This window comes from Mobula hypostoma, chromosome 23, assembly GCF_963921235.1.
Source record: "Mobula hypostoma chromosome 23, sMobHyp1.1, whole genome shotgun sequence".
Classification (NCBI taxonomy): Eukaryota; Metazoa; Chordata; class Chondrichthyes; order Myliobatiformes; family Myliobatidae; genus Mobula; species Mobula hypostoma.
In genome coordinates this window covers 17,324,084-17,343,815 of record NC_086119.1, presented here as the reverse complement: position 1 = coordinate 17,343,815, position 19,732 = coordinate 17,324,084, and the positions used below count along the sequence as shown (strand labels likewise).

Below are 19,732 nucleotides of genomic sequence, written 5' to 3'. Positions count from 1 at the left end.
TGGTCTTTTCAATATTCAATAGGATATTTTAAATGCAGGTTTTGTGGAATTGTTTTAACTTTACATGACAATCATTGCCCTATTGCAAAAATAATAAGTTAATTGACCTTCTAAATTATGATAAATCTACAGACAATGCTGCCACATTAATACCAACACTCTGGTAAACAAAACTCAGAAAGCTTAGTAAATGTTTCAGACCACCGACAACCAAGCATTAATGATAATGCTTTACTTACTGTAGGGTATCAGAGGATTGTCTCTATCTTAAACAAACTTGGGTGTATTAACCAGCAGATATGCTGTAGACCAAGGAAGGGTCCCCAATCTTTTTTATGCCATGGACCCCTACCATTAACAGAGGTCTAGACACAAGGGATTCTGTAGGTGCTGGAAATCTGGAGCAACACACACATATGCTGGAGGAACTCAGGAAGTCAGACAGCATCTATGGAGGGGAATAAATAGTCGACATTTCAAGCTAAGACCTTTCATCAGGACTCGATACAGTATACTCTATTCTGAGAACAAACAAGACAATATATTCTAATTTAGCTCTATTGACCTCACTGGAACAAAGGGCAGTGAATACTCTCATATTTGTTTAAAGCTAACATTGGCCCCTTTAAGCGTAACTATCCACCTTCTTCTCAGCTGCATATATTTTAATTTTCTGCCACCAATCTTAGGGCTCATTCATCAACAACAAGAGAAGGAAACAGGCATTCCAAATGAGCCACTTAAAGTTAAACAGTATAAGCACACAAATGAGAAATAGTATTTGCAATGAGAGTTTTGAGAACAGCGTTCTAACCCGAAAGGATTTCACAAAGGTGAGCGAGTTTTACTTAATCTGTGCAAATTTGTACACTTTGAAGGAGTCTGTCAGTGTTGAGTTACAGATGCTTAAAAATGGAAAGATACTCTGTAGCTGCGAACCAGAGAAAGATTAAATAGAAACTCGAGGAAGTCTGCAGTTGCTGGAAATACAAGGCAAGATCTCATTGACTTTATGTATATGCCCTCCCCTGTTTCACATGCGGTGGAGGAGCCACAGGTTTGAATTCCTGAACATAAGGTCACTGCATGACTTAAGATAAATCATGGATTTTACAAGATGAGGAGCTGGAAAGTCACCAAAACGATTTGACACTGATTTCCTGGGTCATTCACAAAAAAAAATTGAATTGCGGAGGGGGATATTGAGATGAGGACAGAGTACGGCCAGTGATTTCATTTCCTCAGGTTTAAATCCAGCCTTGGGTGCCACTAATCACAGCTCCAGCATTAATTTCCTCTCTCCCATTGCACAGGAGCCTTCTTGCTTCAGAAACGTCCTTTATCACAGGAACTAAACTGATTTTTACTTTAATGTGTTCGCATTGGTCTCATAGCCAGGAAGAAGTCAAAGGTAACGGTGCTCTCGTCTCCACTTTGCTCAGTTTCAGACATCTCCCATTTTGTGGTTTGAGGTAAAGTGTTCGCCTGGCATCTCCTTTTCTGCAGCACCTCTTTTTCTCTCTGTTCGCAGCCTTTTGACCATTGAACCTTCCTGTGCTAAGATACACTGTGAATAGTTTTGCGGTACACTTTGTGAACTCATACTAAAAATTAGTTTTTTTTTAAGTGTTAAGACAAAAGTGGCTGTTTTCATCTGCTCTCCTCATGTGGAAAAAGGTTGTTGGTAGGGCAGGGCTTGGTGCGGAGTTTGTTCAGACTTGGCCTGAAACACAACATAAGCTTTCCTACTGACATACCATATATTCACCACTAGTAGACTATCTGCCTCAGTATAAATGCGTTCTAAAAGCTTAGTAAAAGTCATATATCTGCTGGCTCACGACTTCTCCTATCTGCAACGATTAACCATTTCCACCCCACAACCCAAGCATAAGTTAAATTTACATGTATATTTTTTTTAATTCGGGGATACAGACCCAGAACACGCCATAAGATCATGATGTAGGAGCAGAATTAGGCCATTTGGCCCATCGAGTCTGCTCCACCATTTCATCATGGCTAAACCAATCTCCCTCTCAGTCCCAGTCTCCTGCCTCCTCCCCGTATCCCTTCATGCCCTGACTAATCAAGAATCTATCAACATCTCCCTTAAATATACATAAAGACTTGGCCTCCACAGCTGCCTGTGGCAATGAGTTCCACAGATGCGCCACTCTCTGGTTAAATTCTCCCTCATCTCCGTTCTAAGAGGAGTCCCCTCTCTTCTGAGACTGTGTCCTCTGCCCCCACCCCCAGCCCAGCAATCCACTGATTCAACCCGAGCCTAATCACAAGACATCTTACAATTTAACCCACTAACCGGTACATCTGAGGACTCTGGGAGGAAACCAGAGCCCCCGGAGGAAACCCACGCCGTCATGGAGCGAACATGCACACACACACACACTCCTTTCAGACAGTGCCGGAAATGAACTCTGAACTCTGAACTCCGACACCCCGAGCTGACTGCTACAGGAATGATCCAAAATTTATTGCTCGTGGCAAGTAAAATTTCTAATCTGAAAGGATTTTTACAAAGGTTAGTCTTGCTTGATGTGCGCAGTTTGTACATTTTGAAGGAGTTCCCCAGTGCTGAGTTATAGATGCTTTAAAAAGCAAAGAGCCTGTACCTGTGTGCCAGGGAAAGGTTAAATAGACGAGATTTCATTGACTTATGCATACACTCTCCCCTGTCCTGCATTATTCATTTCCTGAGCTAATTTCCTCCTTTTCCGAGACCTAATCAATATCAGCACCAGTCCCCGGCAAATTCACAAATTCTCGCCTCCGACACGCCTGACCTTTCGAGACCCCTCTCCCAATTCACAGACTGCATTAAGGAAGGACCATGATTCCCGGCTGGCAAAGGAGACCGCAGAATGGGGTGTCGCCGTGTCCCATAGACTGGGCAATTTGCGCCGGCTGAGTCTCGAGCTCGGGACATAAAGGGGAGCCTCGCAAAATAAAGATAAATGAACAAGGCTGCAATTCTACCAATGCGGTGGCTAATATATAAAAAAACAAAGAGCGTCATGCAGTGACTGAGTACACACTGGAAGGATGGGCAAGATCAAAGGGGAGCGTCGCTCATTCAAAAAGCTTGCTTAATTTTCAATTAAGCATGCATAATGGTCACAATGCCATGACAACACCGGCTGCATGCTGTTGCATTATTTTAGCCCAAGTGCGACACTGGAAACAGCTGACTTGCGCCTACAATGTGCTTGTAAGAGGCTTGTAAATGAGCGGCCTGTAACAGTAAGGCTGGGCCCTGAGCCATCAGGAGGAGCAGGGTGAACTGCTCCCCCACTCCATCACCATCTCAACCCCCCCCCCACACCCACCCCCTTCATTCTTGGACAGCGACCTCCCATTGACCTCCCGGCGACCCCAATACTGGTCAGGTTCTTTTGTTCGGATCAGTGCCTTGCTGACTTTAGTGTGTAGATTGCAGGTACAAGAACAATATGGATTGTTTTCCAATCTCGTCAGCATCACAATGATAACCTGCATTATCACTCGCTCAAGCCTCCAGGTTTGCCCCCACTCTGCTTTTTCACGGCTGCCTTCATTTTCAACTTTATTTTTTGCTCTTGTTTTTTTGCTGTTGTCTGCAGCTTATTTACCTCTGCCCACCAATCCCTCCCCCCCTTCTCTCCCCTATAATCCATTCTTTCTGAAGTGCCCACTCATGCTGAGGCGCCACGCGGTGGCTGCCAGCAGACATTCAACACTTGGAACATAGAACACTACAGCACAGGGCAGACCCTTCAGCCCGCGAGTTGTGCCAACCTTTTATTCTACTCTAAAGTCAATCTAACCCTTCCCTCCTACAAAGCCCTCCATTTTTCTATCTTCCATGTGCCCATCTGAGAGTATCCATGCCCCCAATGTATCTGCCTCTACCATCACCCTGGCAGGGTGTTCCACACACCCACCACTCTCTGTGCAAGGAACTACCTCTGACATCTCCCTGTAATGTCCTCCAATCACCTTAAAATTATGCCCCCTTGCAGTTCTGCCCTGGGAAAAAGTCTCTGGCTATCCACCCTATATCATCTTGTACACCTCTATCAAGATACTTCCTTCTTCACTCCAAAGACAGAAACTGCAGCTCGCTCATCCTATCTTCATAAGACATGCTCTCCAGTCCAGGCAGCCTCCTGGTAAATCTACTCAGCCCCTCGCTGACCCTTCCACGCCCTTCCTATAATGAGGCAACCAGAACTGGACACAATATTCTCCGTGTGGTCTAACCAGGGTCTTACAGAGCTGCAACATTATCTCACGGCTCTTGAATTCAATCCCCCGACGAAGGCCAACAGAGCTAACACCTTCTTAACTGCCCTGTAAACTTCTGTTCCAAAGGCTGCTTATCGCATCTGAGCTCTGGCCACGGCACTCACTCTGTCCCAGCACCATGAACCATGGTCACGCTCTGCTAACTCAATCCTTCACACCTGGTTCTCCACTCCATTGTCATGACTGAAGGCCTCAGTCTGGAAGCCCCAAGCACATCAGCACACTTTAAGCTGTGTCCTTGGCGATAAGGACAGTGTGGATGATGGGTAAGGAGGCTTTGTGATGATACTTGCCATTTCCCCCATTCCACTGATCTCTTTCCCCACTAGCTGTGATGCAAAAGGTTAAAGATTGGCTTTATTTGTCACATGTATGTCAAAACATCAAAACGTATAATGAAATGTACAATTTGCTTCGATAGCCAATGCAGTCCCGAGGATGTGCAGGAGGCAGAGAGCAAGTGTTGCCATGCCTCCGGCACCAACATTAAAGATTAAGATTAAAGTCTGTCATGAGCCTTGTGCCAGTTTCCGTGGCGTGAGAATACAGGACTCCCCCTCGGATAGGACGCCAGTCTATCGCGAGGTTAACCCCCAGCCTTTTTGTCGGTACCCATACTCAGCTGGGTAGACTGGAGCATTGTGTGGTTAAGTGCCTTGCTCAAGGGCACACACACGCTGCCTCGGGTGAGGCTCGAACCCACGACCTTCAGATCGCTATTCCAACGCCCTAACCACTTGGCCACGCAGCACACATGCCCACAATTTACTAAGCCTAACCTGTACAGGCAGCATGGTGGCATACTGGTTTGCGTAACCCTATTATAGCACCAGCGACCTGGGTCCAATTCCCACCGCTGTCTGACAGGAGTTTGTACATTCTGCCCATGACCCTGTGGGTTTCCTCTGGGTGCTCCCGTTCCCTCCCGTATTCTGAAGACTTATGGGCTAGTTGGTTTATTGGGTGTAATTGGAACGGCTCATTGGGCCGTTACTCTAAATAAAATAAATAAGAACCAGAAACCATAGACTTGGGACATGCTAATTTTAAAGAGTCTGTGAACAAGTCCTAAGCAACAGACACAAATTGCTGGAGGAATTCAACAGGTCAGGCAGCATCCAAGTAAACGAACAAATGGGACGAGCCTCTGAAGAAGTTGAAAAGTTGAAATGTTGACATGCTTGTTCATTTCCAGAGATGCTGCCTGGCCTGCCGAGTTCCTCCAGCATTTTGTGTCTGCTGCTTTGGATTTCCAGCATCTGCAGAATTGCTTGTGGAGAAGTCCTGCCCCCTCCATCATCACCTTCCCACAGCACATCCACTCCAGGTTCGAGCACGACCGTGCTCGATACTAGAGGGGAGAAGAGATCTCTGCCTCCAATGAGCCTACGCATTTCAGTGAAGAGCTGGGGTAAAGTGGTGGAGGGGATGGGGACGATGGGTGTCGTCACGGTGGTGAGGCAGTTAGGACGATGCTTTACAGTGCCAGATGTAAGGTGGGGTTCAATTCCTGCTGCTGTCTGTAAGGAGTTATTATGTCCTCCCTGTGAGCACGCGGTGTGCTGGTTTCCTCTCACAGTCCACAGGCATACGAGTCAGGATTAGTAAGTTGTGAGCATGTCATGTTGACACCAGAAGCGTGGTGACATTTGCGAGCTGCTTCCAGCAAAACTCTGACTCAAGCAACGCGTTTCGATGTTTCAATGCACATGTGACAAATAAAGCTAATGTCTTTATCTAGTCATAGCCATAGAAAAGTACAGCACAGGATGAGGCTCTTCAGCCCATCTAGTCCATGCAGAAACCATTTAAACTGCCTACACCCATCGACCTGCACCGGGACCACTGCCATTCATGTGCCTATCCAAGCTTCACTTACATGTTGTAATCGAGCTTGCATGCACCACTTGTGCTAGCAACTCGTCCCACACTCTCACAACGAGTAAAGAAATAAGGCATTGCAGCAAAGTCACTGGCTTGTTATATCAGGGTCACATCCTGCTGATCTCTGCACAGTCAGACTGACTTGTCCCAATTAATGTACTACCACTGAATCCCCAGCAGAACCAGCCACGATTCACATGAGAGGACACCCGGGAGCAACTCCACCCTCAAGGACGAGGGAATTATTTGCAGCAATCTTGCACTGGAGGGCACGAGTTGTAAGGAGAGGTTGAATAAACTTGGAAAGTTTGGAACTCGGGAACTTGGGAAAGTCTCTGGAACGGCAGAGGCTGAGCAAAAACCTGATAGAAATTCAAAAAATTATGAGAGAGATAGATAGGGTAGACATAATTTTATTTCCTCAGGGTAGAAATTTCAAGTACTGGAGGACATTCATTTATGGGTGCTGGGGGAGGGGTGTTGAAGTTTAAAGAAGACGTGTGGGGCAAGTTTCCTTTACAGAGAGCGGGATACCAGGGGTTGTGCTCAAAGCAGACGTGATAGTGGCATTTAAAAGGCTGTAAGATAGACACATGAAAAGGCAGGCAACGGAGGGGAAGGGATCAGGTACAGGCAGCAGTGATTTTGTTTAATTTGGCATCAGATATCACAGACAGAGTACAGCACAGACATCATGGGCCAGATGGCCTGTTCCTGTGCTGTACTGTTCTACGTCCTTTCTCCAAACTCCTACCTTGCTGGAAGTAACCAGCCAGCTCAGAGTATTCTCAGCAATACGTACAAGATGCTGGAGGAAAACGTAGCAGGTCAGGCAGTCTCTATGGATGCAAATAAAAGGTCAACATTTCGGGGCAAGACCGGTCTCAGTCCAAAATGTTGACTGTTGATTCCCGTCCAGAGATGCTGCCTGACCTGCTGTGTTCCTCCATCATCTTGTGTGTGTTGCTCTGGATTTCCAGCATCTGCAAGATCCTTGGCAGTATTCTTATCAGTTCGTCTCAAACCTTAAACATCATCATGTGCCGTGTTATATGACGTGGGCGATCGTGGTTTTTATGCCCATGATGAGTTCTTAGCCAATTTTTCTACATAAGTGGTTTGTCATTGCCTTCCTCTGGGCAGTGTCTTTACAAGAGGGGTGACCCCAGCCATTACCAATGCTCTTCAGAGATTGTCTGCCTGGAGCGAGTGGTGACATAATCAGGTATGAGCTCCATCTGCTCATATGACCATCCACTACCTGCTCCCATGGATTCACGTGAACCTGATTGGGGGGCTAAGCAAGTGCCGCACTCTGCCCAAGAGTGACCAGCAGGCTAGCAGAGGGAAGGAGCACCTTACACCCCCTTCCGTAGAGACTTATCTCCACCCCACCACTCAAGACTCAAACCTTGGCAAGTTCAAAACTATTGAAAAGTGCTAATAATAACATAGCATTTATTGTCTCGCTCATTTGGAGAGCATACCCCATTTCAAGGCTCTCTTTCTGATTCTCAGAAGCTGGACTCTAAGTACTTTCCCCTCCTTGTTAACTGTCCAGTGGGTACCTCGACGCCAGGAGGTGCTGAAGAGACTCAAGAGCAGGTGGCCAACGAGCGGGGAAAAGCCTGTAATCTGTTCAAGTTCCTTTCTCTTTACAATACAATGAACGTAGTAGAGCAAGGTTTAAGTCCCACTTCTCTGTGCTACACCAGTTCATGTTTAAGTTTCATTTTTTTAAAATTCCAGTTCTTTTTGAACTTTGATAACCACCAATACGATTCATTTCTGGGCCTCTAGATTTTGTTTTGTATAGACCAACATTTGTAATGAAATAGATTTTCCGATCAAATATTACTCTTTCTGGAATCTTCTACAGTCGTTCAAGTTTATTGATAGTTTTCCTACAAGGGAGATAACAATAAGCTTTAAAGAGAGCTAAGAAAATTTACAAAGATGTTGCTAGGACTTGAGGACCTGACCAATGGGTAAAAGTTGAATAGGTTAGGACTTTATTCCTTGGAGCACGGAAAAATGAGAGATTTTACAGGGGTCTACAAAATGATGAAGGGGTATAGATAAGGTGAATGCAAGCAGGCTTTTCTTTCCCTCAGTTTGGATGAGACGAGAACAAGAGGTCATTGGTTTAGGGTGAAAGGTGAAGGTCAAGGAGAAATCAGCCATGGTCCTGGAGGAATGTTGTTTTGTTTTTACTGTGTACTATACCAACAGTTTATGGTCGAAACAACAATAAGGAGCGACTTGACTTGACTCAATTGACCAAATGGCTGAAGTCTGTTCCCATGTCTTATGGTTTTACCGTTGTATGGAATCTACGGGGAAAATTCTTCACTCAGATGGTGTGGCGACCTGCCAGCTCAGGTGGTAGATGTAGGGTTGATTGAAACATTAAAGAGAAGTTTGGATAGGTACATGGATGGGAGGGGTATGGAGGGAATGTTGTCCAGGTGCAGGTAGATGGGACTAGGCAGGAGATCATGTTGGACTGGACTAGATGGGCTGAAGGACCTGCTTCTGAGACTCTATGACTCTTGCAGTGTACAAATCAGCTGCCTCATTTCGCTCAACGGTGATCACAATTCCAAAGTGTGGCACTGCCTGTCAACCACCGTGGGGAGTGGTGTGGTTGTAAGTAACTCTTTTGAAATCGAAGTACTTCCTATTCACCTGGAAGACAGAAAGTCACTCGGAAACAACAAAGCTTACGAAGAATAGCACATGGGACCCAACATCTCACGGCAGCTCCCCGAACGAATTCCTTCACACAAGTACCGGCAACGTTCAACGTCAGAGTTACACTGATGGGGTCAGAGCGGGCATTGCCATGAGCTCCAGTGGTTTCACCAGGATTTGAGATGGTGGTCATCTAATCTCCTGGAATAAGCACTGTTTATATTATCCTGCCTTTACCTCTTAAAGGCATGTAGGAATCAGGGACCTAACTTAATAGGATAAAAAACTGGATTCCTCATGCATGGTCATTGTGATATTATTTAAAGGTTTACTGTCTTCCTGGTGTGTAAAGTAGAATAACAAAGCACATCATATCACCAGTTGAGTTTATCACTAACAACGCTATAAAGTTATCAAAAATACGCAGAACTCCACAAAGCCTTACTTATCTAAATGCCGTTAAGGAGCCTCACGCTGTTAGCAGGTATGGCCACTGAAAAGCAGCCCAGCTGATATACCATTTATATTACACAACACCCCTCCCCCCCACCGCCACTGCCCCAGAGAGACAATTTGCCTGTACAGGATAAGACCTGACATTGCAACACACCGCCAGTGAAGCTCAATATCCTTAGAAACTTAACCCAGAAACTTGCTCCATTTCTGGACAGGAATAATCCACCATCATTTCGGGCCAAAGCGGTGGCAGCTCACGGTAGATGCTGCCTGACCTGCTGAGTTCCTCCAGCATTCTGTGTGCTTCGCTCCTCTGTAGGTACATTTTCTCTGATTTGCTCCATTTCTGCTCCACCTACTCAAGGGAGACTTGACCTGCGTACAAATTCAATCTTCTACCTATCACAGAATAAACTGGAGCCACCCTCCACTGAATTTCGTCTACATAAGAAAGCGATGGAAAAGTAACACAAAGAAACCCTATCTGAGAACTTCATGGGTGTACTATGATACAGAACAGGTTTTGGGAAAGGCCAAAGAAGCACCAATACCAATGAGGAAAATCAGTATCTGTAGGTGCTTCCCAGTTTACAGATGCCTAACTTATGGACACCTCATGAATGGACGAGAATAGACAGTCACCGTTTCAGGTCAAGACCCTTCATCAGGACTAGAGAGAAATCCACTAGGTTGACCATTCATTCCCATCCATAGGTGCTGCCTGACCTGCTGTGCTTCTCCAGCACCTTGTGTGTACTGCTCTAGAAATCTCAGCATCTCCAGTACCTCTCGTGTCTATTATACATACAAATGAGCATTTGGGAGATCACTGGATGGAGGAGGGTGAACTTGCCGGCTGCTGGAGGGGTTGTAGGCATCTTCTTCCGGGTGGGAACGGGACACTTCCACGTGCCCTCTATCCTCACACCCCATCCTGAGCTGCAACAGTAGGGGGAGCTGGGTCCAGTTGAGCGGTGCTGGGAGCACTAAGTATGCTCATTCACTCAATGAGCCAATGAGAGCGGCTGGCCACTGCTCCTCCTCTGCCTGCTCGCTCTCCCCTCACCTCTGTTTCTGTGGCTCTCTCCCGCACACTGTTTGTCTTCAGCTCCAACTTACAATCACCTCAGGAACGGAAGCCTGTTATAAGCCAAGGGACTGATAGTCTCTCAAGTTGCATTTTCACACTGCAACTGTCAAAGGGAACAGTACTCAATGGATCTAATTTCAACTTGTCAACCCCAACATTTAAAAGCACAGTTAAATAACTCAATCTGGTCATTTTAATCTTCCTAGATTTTAAACTTCCCTGCTGGACTGAGTGGAACATTGGCTTTAAACCCTGTCCACAGTACTCATTGGTAGCTTCCACAGAGAGGAAAAATTTTCAGAGCGTCAAGTCCAACAATGCCCATCTCAATCGGCTCCCAATGCTCAGATTCAATTCAAATTGCCCCGGCTTGCCGTTCAGTGGCAAGCCAGATCGTTAACTTCGAAGTTCCACCTTTTAGGAACCCTCCACAATTACCGGGCACACTGGAAAGGAACAGAGGATAACAGCTTACCGTGCTTACTTGAGGGAGAGGAGTTTGGTGGATGGTGTGGAGAGCTATGGGACAGCAGTGGGTTCATGTTGTGCGACTGAACATTGTACGCGTCCATGGCTAGTTTCTGGCGGAAAGCTTCCTCCTTCCTTCGGTTGGCAAACCAGTTATACACTCTGACTTCTGTAACCAGATTCGATCCTAGTCCGTGCGCTTTAGAAGGAGACACGCCACGTTGTATGCATTCGGCTCTAGGGTGAACAAGTGACAGTCATACTCTAAACATGGTAAACTTACAAGCAATTTTATATTTAAACTAATTGTATCATTTAATGTTGTTTATTCTATTTCATAGTACTTGATTACACAGGTATGATTTTACTTGAATATGGATTAAGCCATAAAAGGGTCTTGCCAATATTAATAATTTTGATACGACTTCTACTCTGTCCAAAATCAAATTGTGAGAATTGACCTTGCAAATAAAACTCAGGGTGCTGGAGGAAATCTGCAGGTCAGGCATGATCTATGGGGGGTAATGGATAGTTACGTTTCAGATCAAGCCCTTTTATCTGGACAAAGGGTTGGAACTTGAGAAATGGATTGCCCATTTTCCTCCACAGACGCCGCCTGATCTGTTGAATTCCTTCACCATGTTGTGTGCGTTGCTGCTGATTCTGGCTTCTGCAGCCCCTTGTGTCTGAATATTCTTCAAATCTATACCATGAAACTGAGGGAAAGAAATACACTTAGTGGCCAGTTTATTAGGTATACAGGCTCCTTAATGCAAATATCTTATCAGCCAATCAGGTGGCAGCACCTCAATGCACAAAAGCATGCGGACATGGTCAAGAGGTTCAGTTGTTGTTCAGACCAAACATCAGAATGAGGATGAAATGTGATCTGAGCAACTTTGAGCGTGGAATGATTGCTGGTGCCAGATGGGGTGGTTTGAGTATCTAAATGCTGATCTGTTGGGATTTTCACACACAACAGTCTTAGAGTTCATAGAGAATGGTGCGAAAAACAAAAAAAAAATCCAGCAAGCGGCAGTTGTGTGGGCAAAAATGCCTTGTTAATGAGGGAGGTCACAGGAGAATGGCCAGACTGGTTCAAGCTGACAGGAAGGTGACAGTAACTCAAATAACTATGCATTAGAACAGTGGTGTGCCGGAGAGCATCTCTCAACGCACAGCACATCGAACCTTGAAGTGAATGGGCTACAGCAGCAGAAGACCATGCCGAGTCCCACTTCTGTACCCAACACAGTGGCCATGGAATGTGTACACTGACATTTCACGTCCATTTGCATCTTTCTAACCCTGTAGTCCCTTTGAAATCATTGGGAGTGGTTTTCCACGCCTGCTCTCTCAGTACATGGCTGGACAAATAAAGTTGGGAAATGAGAGAAGGCAATCCAGTCATTTTCACAGCACTGGCAGTCATTGGGGTGGCACCACTGATAGAACAGGCTCAGTATGTAACTGAACTTGACAGTGCCTCAGGAAATAGATGAATTAAATGTGCACAGACACACCACAAGGGAAACAATAACCCAATGCTTTGTACTTCTAACATTTTCAAAACAAACTTATTGGAATTTTACCCCAAAGGCTAATTGAAAAACTGTATTTGCCTATATCCGTTACATATTCTGCTGCTTTAAGAATTGACAAGCAAAGATATATTCTCCGAGTTGAGTGAGTTCATAGCATGTTCACCATTAACAGATGTGCATTTGGATTTCTGAAGAAAACCAAAAGCAGTGACCCAGGGTTCAATCCCCACTGCTGACCGTAAGGACTTTGTATATTCTTCCCGTGACTGCGTGTGCTTCCTCTGGGTGCTCCAGATTCCTTCCGCAGTCCAAAGACGTACCAGTTAATTAATTAATTGGTTAATAAATTGATTGGTCATTGTACATTGGCCTGTGATTAGGCTGAGATTAAATCTGGGGATTACTGAGCGTCACACCTATTTTGCGCTGTATCTCAGTAAATAAATAAATAAATAAATACCAAGGACGCTTATACAGACATTGAATGTTTGATATTTGAACTACATAGTTCCCAAGATTTTGCCATTTTTGATCTTGAAATTAACTTGATTGCAATATATACAACCGTAACTAATTGTTCCAATATCCAGCCACACCAATTTAGTCCAGAGAGTATGTGTTACTCAAGAAATTTACAGTGGCTACAAAGAGATCTAACTGAAATTCTTGCTGGGAGCTGAAAATGCATTCTCTGAAACAAGCATAAACACAAGAGATTCTGCAGATGCTGGAAATCCAGAATAACACGCACATAAAATTCTGGAGGAACTCAGCAGGTCAGGTAGCATCTATGGAGAGGAATGAACAGTCGACATTTCGGGCCTTCATCATTCCCCTCCATAGATGCTGTCTGACCTGCTGAGTTCCTCCAGCATTTTGTGTGTGTTTCTAGGTTAGTTTTATGAGACTATTTTCAAACTGTTTGATCAAATATCAGTCAAACTGTTAATGGCTTTATAAAAGTTATCAATCATGGCTCGTGCTTTTTTGTGTTGTAATGTAGTGCCACAAATCCTTTATCTCCATCTGCCTCTCTGTTCTTCTCCCATCTTCTGAGTCTGCTGACTCAAAGCACAGGGAAGGACCAAACTTAAGTGGCCATTTATGATCCAGTGGTGAGTGCTAATTGATCGTGGGCAGGACCACAGAGTGTCCTTCAGACCTTCACCCTTTGCTACCTGGATTTACTAGAATGCAAACCCAGACTAATATCTCATCCGTCTCTGTCTGTAAAATTGGAGCCAACATTTGTATCCCTCCCGCTGACCGCAGTTGCATCAACTGATCCTGTGGGGCTTCTGGAAGTTTCTTGGGTGAGCAGCCAAACAGATTCATGGCTGGTTAGATGTGATGCCGCTGGATAACAAGTGATACAAACAGCAGGCTGAATTCGGCAGGAATCTGGGTTTCACTGCATCTATAAACAAAAATCAGGGGTTCAAACGTCGATCCTTCCTCACTAGGCTATGTACTTAGCTACTCAGGAATCATAGGATGCAGGAGCAGAATAAGGCCATTCAGCCCATCGAGTCCGCTCTGCCATTCGATCATGGCTCATTTATTATCCCTCTCAACCCCATTCTCCTGCCTTCTCCCCGTGAACTTTGACACCCTCACTAATCAAAAATCCATCAACTTCCGCTTTAAGTATACACAGCTGTCTATAGCAATGAGTACCACAGATTCGCCACCCTCTGGTTAAAGAAGTTCCTCCTCATCTCTGTTCTAAAGGGACGACCGCCTATTCTGAGGCCAAGTTCTCTGGGTCTAGACTCACCCACTGTAGGAAACTTCCTCTCCACATCCATTCTATCAAGGCCTTTCAACATTCGATAGTTTTCAATGAGAACTCCCGTCATTCTTCTGAACACCTGGCTCAGAGTTCCCATGTGCTCCTTATACTTTAACCCTTTCATTCTCGAGAACCTCCTTTGGACACTCTCAAGTGCCAGCACACCCTTCCTTAGATAAGGGGCTCGAAACTGCTCACAATATTCCAAATGCGGTCTGGACAAAGCCTTGGCACGGCACCTTCACTGGTGTTTTTCAGCCCCCCACCTTATCGTTGCTTACCTGTTACATTCCTCCACTAGCGCCTCCCGTTCCTCCTTGCTGGGATTCTTCTGCCTTTCATAAGCTTGGTATAATATTTGCTGGGAAGCTGGTCCCCATTTAAACCTGTTGCGGCGCATCTTCTTGTTGGCAGGTTCAGCACCCGCCTCCTCAGCCTGCCCCGAGGCCTGGTCTTGCTGATTGAACTCTGGAAAGAGAAACAGCAGCTGATCTGGCCTGCTTTTGTCTGTCATATTGTTTCCAGTATTCTGGATAGTCTGGTTGAATTCTGAAAGAGAAAGGGTAGACTTGACCCAGCCCATACGTAACAAAAAGATCGGATTTATATATTCTTCAAAAAAAATCATGACAAAATTCTCAAAAGTAGTCACAATCAATTTATTACCAACTAGAGCAATAAAATGAAAATTTAATTTGATAACACAGCACTGTTTACTCTTACTCAGAGTTTCTTATTGGACATTACGTTCCCTTGCAAAAATTCAATACAGCACGACCAGAACCAAACACAGTAACGTTTCAAACACCGAAAGACAAAAGCAAGTTCTGCTGGACAGCTGAAATGCAAACTGAAGATGGTGGAAATACACTCTGTGGCCACTTTATTAAGAACAGGAGTGGGGCCCAGTACTGTCTTCTGCTGCTGTAGCCCATCCACCTCAAGGTTCGACGTGTTGTGCATTCAGAGATGCTCTTCTGCACACCACTGTTGTAATGTGTGATTATCTGAGTTACTGTCACCTTCCTGTCAGCTTGAACCAGTCTGGCCATTCTCCTCTCACCTCTCTCATTAACAAAGCATTTTAACCCATAGAACTACTACTTACTGGGTGCTTTTTTTTTGTTTTTCACACCATTCTCTGTAAACTCTAAGAGACTGTTGTGTGTGAAAATTCCAGGAGACCAGCAGTTTCTAAGATACTAAATCCACCCCGTCTGGCACCAACAATCATTCCACGGTCAAAGACACTTAGATCACATTTCTTCCCCACTTTGATGTTTGGTCTGAACAACTGACAATGCTTTAATGCCTTGAATTGCTGCCTCATGACTGGCTGATTGGATCTTTGCAATAATGAGCAGGTGTACTGGTGTACCTAATAAAGTGGCCACTGAGTGTATTCAGCAGGTCAGGCAGCATCTGTGGAGGGGGAAAACATAAGAAACATCCAATTATCCAACTCAATGACCTGCTGAACATTTCCATACCTTCTGTTTTTATGAAGAAATGATATCTTAATAGGCTGAAGATTCCTTAAGGCACATAAACTTTGTAACAGAGAAACAGTGGTAATGGCTTGTATTCACCATGGGCCTCTCCCACCTATAACTTCATCTGCTGCCTTTTCTATTCCCTACTGCCCTACTTAATTGCCCCACGTATCCCTTAAAGGACACCTATACCATTGCTGTGATCACTTCCTGGGATAATTTGCTTCATTCTCACCACAGAGCAAGTCAGTTGCCATTGAGTGCCACATTCATTTTAGACAAGGATACATTGTGTCTACTCCTATGACCATACAGATGCATTTCTGCCCTGTCCAATAGGAATCAGTGGTATTGTCCCAGGAAGTCATTTGCAGTAAAATATTAATGAAGCAATCGTTCGTAAGTGATAATTCTCTTTGTTGGGATTTTGTTATGAGTGCCGCGCGGAGGAATGCGACTACTGAGGAACAAATCTTTCAATCGATTTTTTTTTGCGGAATAAGTTAATACATCTACAAGGATTTCCCCATTAATTTCAAAGTTTAATTACTTTAAATAAATCATTCAGACAGAAAGGAGTTTCCTTTGAGCAGAGTTTTATCAATGCTGGAGGAGATTATTTTAACAAAACTGTGCCGCAGCCGAACTCTGAAGGGCACTTCACCTGATCCTGTGTACATTCTATGAACTTTATTTTATAGCCAAGAGTTGTAAAGAGCTGGGAAATTTCTACCATTTCAAAAGTCCTCGGACATTTCTATTTACAAAGGGCCTGCCATATGGCAGGTGGCTCGTTCTCCTCCATAATTCTTTTATAATTTTACACCTAAAGGTCTCTTGTACAGCAAGAATGGGAATATAACAATTCCAAGCTGAACAGGCTACAGTCACTTCAATTTTACTTATTTATTTAGAGATACGGGGTGGAACAGGCCCAACGAGCCACACCTCCCAGCAGCCCACCTATTTAACCCTAGCCTAATCACAGGATAACTTACAACGACCAGTTAACCCGCTGACCTTCTTTGGGACGTGGGACAGAAGCTGGAACACCTGGAGGAAACCCACACAGTCACGGGGAGAACGTAGAAACTCCTTACAGACAGCGCCAGAGTTGAACTCCGCCGCCCAAGCTGTAACAGCATCACGCTGAGCGCTAAGCCACCTTGATGTAAAGATGCAAAGTGCTGTTTCAAAAGCACAGGGATATTTCTATTTACAAAAGGACTACCATATGGCAGATAGCTTGTTCCCCTTCACTATCCTTTTATTATTGAGCACCTAAATGTCTCTCGTACATTCAAGAGCTGGAACGTAACATTTCCACGCTGAATGGGTTAAAGTCATTAACCCATTTTGAATATAGATCTTGGTAATGGTGCCTAATGTCAAATCTATTTTATTGTAAAGCAAGGAAATGATGCATCATCATTTATTGACTCCACAAGATCAATCAGAGTGTAAAACATGGGAGTAAGGAAAAGGGAACATCAGGTAACAACATAGATCAGTACATTTACTCTCAGAATTGCCTGTCAATGCAATGATGTAGCCTTGATGGCTAAATGTTGTCAGAAACTAAACCTTGATGAGAAAGTTCTGTAATTGGAAAATGTATATGGATGTTTTTAGAAAATGGATCAATCCAGTAGAGTGATTAATATGCTCGAATGATTACTATAATCTGTAGTTTTTTTCTTTACTGATTTATCGTGGATGTTTAACTGTGGAATTGACATTATTATAACAAAATTTAATTGGCCAGGTCGCGGGAAATATCAAACAAAGAACTGTCCAGCTCTTGGCTCCATCCCTCCCCCTCCTGTCTTCTCCTATCATTTCGGATCTCCCCCTCCTTCTCCTGTCTTTTCCTATCATTTCGGATCTCCCCCTCCCTCTCCTGTCTTTTCCTATCATTTTGGATCTCCCCCTCCCCCTCCCACTTTCAAAACTCTTACTAGCTCTTCTTTCAGTTAGTCCTGACAAAGGGTCTCGGCCCGAAAAGTCGACTGTACCTCTTCCTAGAGATGCTGCCTGGCCTGCTGCGTTCACCAGCAACTTTGATGTGTGTTGCTTGAAACAAAGTTTGAAGATTTTTTCATCTAACCATGGGGTAATATGTGAATTTCAACTACTTCCATCTTATATTTTATACTGAGAGCTACAGCCTGCAGGAAGGAACATGTTGCATGCAAAAGTCTTAGGCTCATATATTTATAGCTAGTGTACCTAAGACTTCTGCACAGTACTGTACTTGTCAACGTGGAACAGAGAGCCAGTTTGTAAATCTGGCAGAAGCAAAGGATGTTGGGAATGCAGAGGGTGGAGCTCTGTGGGAGGGTGTGGGACAGGTGGCAGAGAAAGGTGGTGGTGTGGGTGTAGACATGCCCAGCCCTTAGTCCTCAGGCAAGGGCTTTTGATTCCAAACAATCAGTTTATTGCTCTTTACAGAATGTCTCTCTGGTGCTTCCCTCTCCCTCCCCTCTCCCTTCCCATTTTTCCAACCATGATTCCCCTCTCCCTGCCACCTTCCCACTCCCAGTCCACAACAGAGACCCCTATCAGAATCAGATTTATCATCACTCTTATGTCATTAAATTTGTTTTTTGCGACAGCAGTACAGTGCAATACATAAAATTATGACAATACTGTGCAGAAGTCTTGGGCACTCTAGTTATATATATGTGCTTAAGACTTTGGCACAGTCTTGTATTCAAGTGGTATTAATGAAATTGTTGCTGGCTTCTCCTAACAGAAATCTAATATTGAGATATTGACCTAAATTGACTTCAGTTTTTTTATAAACCAGGGAAATTTTTAATACTAACCAAGAAATGCTATTCAAAAAATGAGAGCTTAATGTACATGGACACCAGTTACAGATAAACAATACCTTTGTAATACACACAAAATGCTGGAGGAATTCAGCAGGACAGTCAGCAGCTGGGGAAAGGAATAAACAGTCAATGTTTCGGTCGAGACTCTTCTTCAGCACTCGTTCGAAAACGTCAGCTGTTTATTCCTTTCCACAGATGCTGCCTGACCTGCTGATTTCCTCCAGCGTTTTGTATCTGGATGTCCAGCATCTGCAGAACCTCTTGTGCTTAAAAGCACCTTTGACCCAATCATTGTTTATTCTTGTAAAAGGCAAGTCCAATTGTTTAAAATGCACTTCGTACAGAAGGTTGGGTCAGCTGTGAAGGGGCAAGTGTTTTAAAACCAAATAAACTAGAGGCAAATGACTCAGGAAATAGAGTGATGCTGGTGGTCATCTTTTAACATTGAACCCTTTTTTAAAATATTAGATCCAATGGATCTTTTTTATGGTGTCGTCTTAACTTCCAGGTGATATTTACAAATCAAATACCTGAAATTTAGTCTAGTAATCATTAGTGAGGGGTCACGTTCCTCTGCTGCCCCAGTCTCACCCAACCCCATAATAACAGAAATAAGTTTGGGCCAGACATTATCTGTCTCCTTTCATAGTGTTATTTTTCTCAGCATAAGCAATCACAGTAAGAAGGGGCAGATGATACTCCACAGTTAAACAGTGCCATCTGAAATGTTTTTATGTCATGTTGTTTCAGCTTCTTTGTCTATTTCAACATAAAATACAGACCCTGGATTTATGTTAGAGGCTGTTCCACTTTCCCCACTGTGAATACTCTACATATTGCAACACAACAGTTTGTTCATAACAAACCAACTACGGGTTTGCAAATACTTTGTTTTATCTTGAGCAGAGTCACTTAAGTGAGAGATAAAGTATTGGACAGTGTTTCTATTCTGTACCCCATGAAGTCAAACTTTTTTGCCAGAGAAAGAGTGGCTGAGCTGTCACTTCAATAAATGAACCTGTCACAGTCAACTAATTAAGTGGATCCTACACATTTATTCGGAAGAATTATTGCTGAACTATGGAGTTTCAAATGATCATTGCTGTTAGTGATATTCCCTGTGTTATGATGGAGAGGCTGAAGTATACAAAGCATATTACACAGAACAGTTT

The 19,732-nt window shown here is 44.1% G+C and overlaps 1 protein-coding gene across 5 annotated transcripts in view; it reads right to left on the bottom strand.

The window, feature by feature from the left end:
- Positions 1–19,732, bottom strand: part of hnf1ba (HNF1 homeobox Ba) — a 112,717-nt gene that overhangs the window by 87,996 nt on the left and 4,989 nt on the right. For 2 of the 5 annotated variants that reach the window (XM_063031255.1, XM_063031257.1), the window contains exons 3-4: positions 14,512–14,779; positions 10,902–11,131 (exon numbers count right to left, since the gene is read on the bottom strand). In XM_063031255.1, the coding sequence (XP_062887325.1) occupies positions 10,902–11,131; positions 14,512–14,779 (498 nt within the window). The remainder of the gene's footprint in view (positions 1–10,901; positions 11,132–14,511; positions 14,780–19,732) is intronic. The other 3 variants (XM_063031256.1, XM_063031259.1, XM_063031258.1) reach the window with 2 other exon arrangements.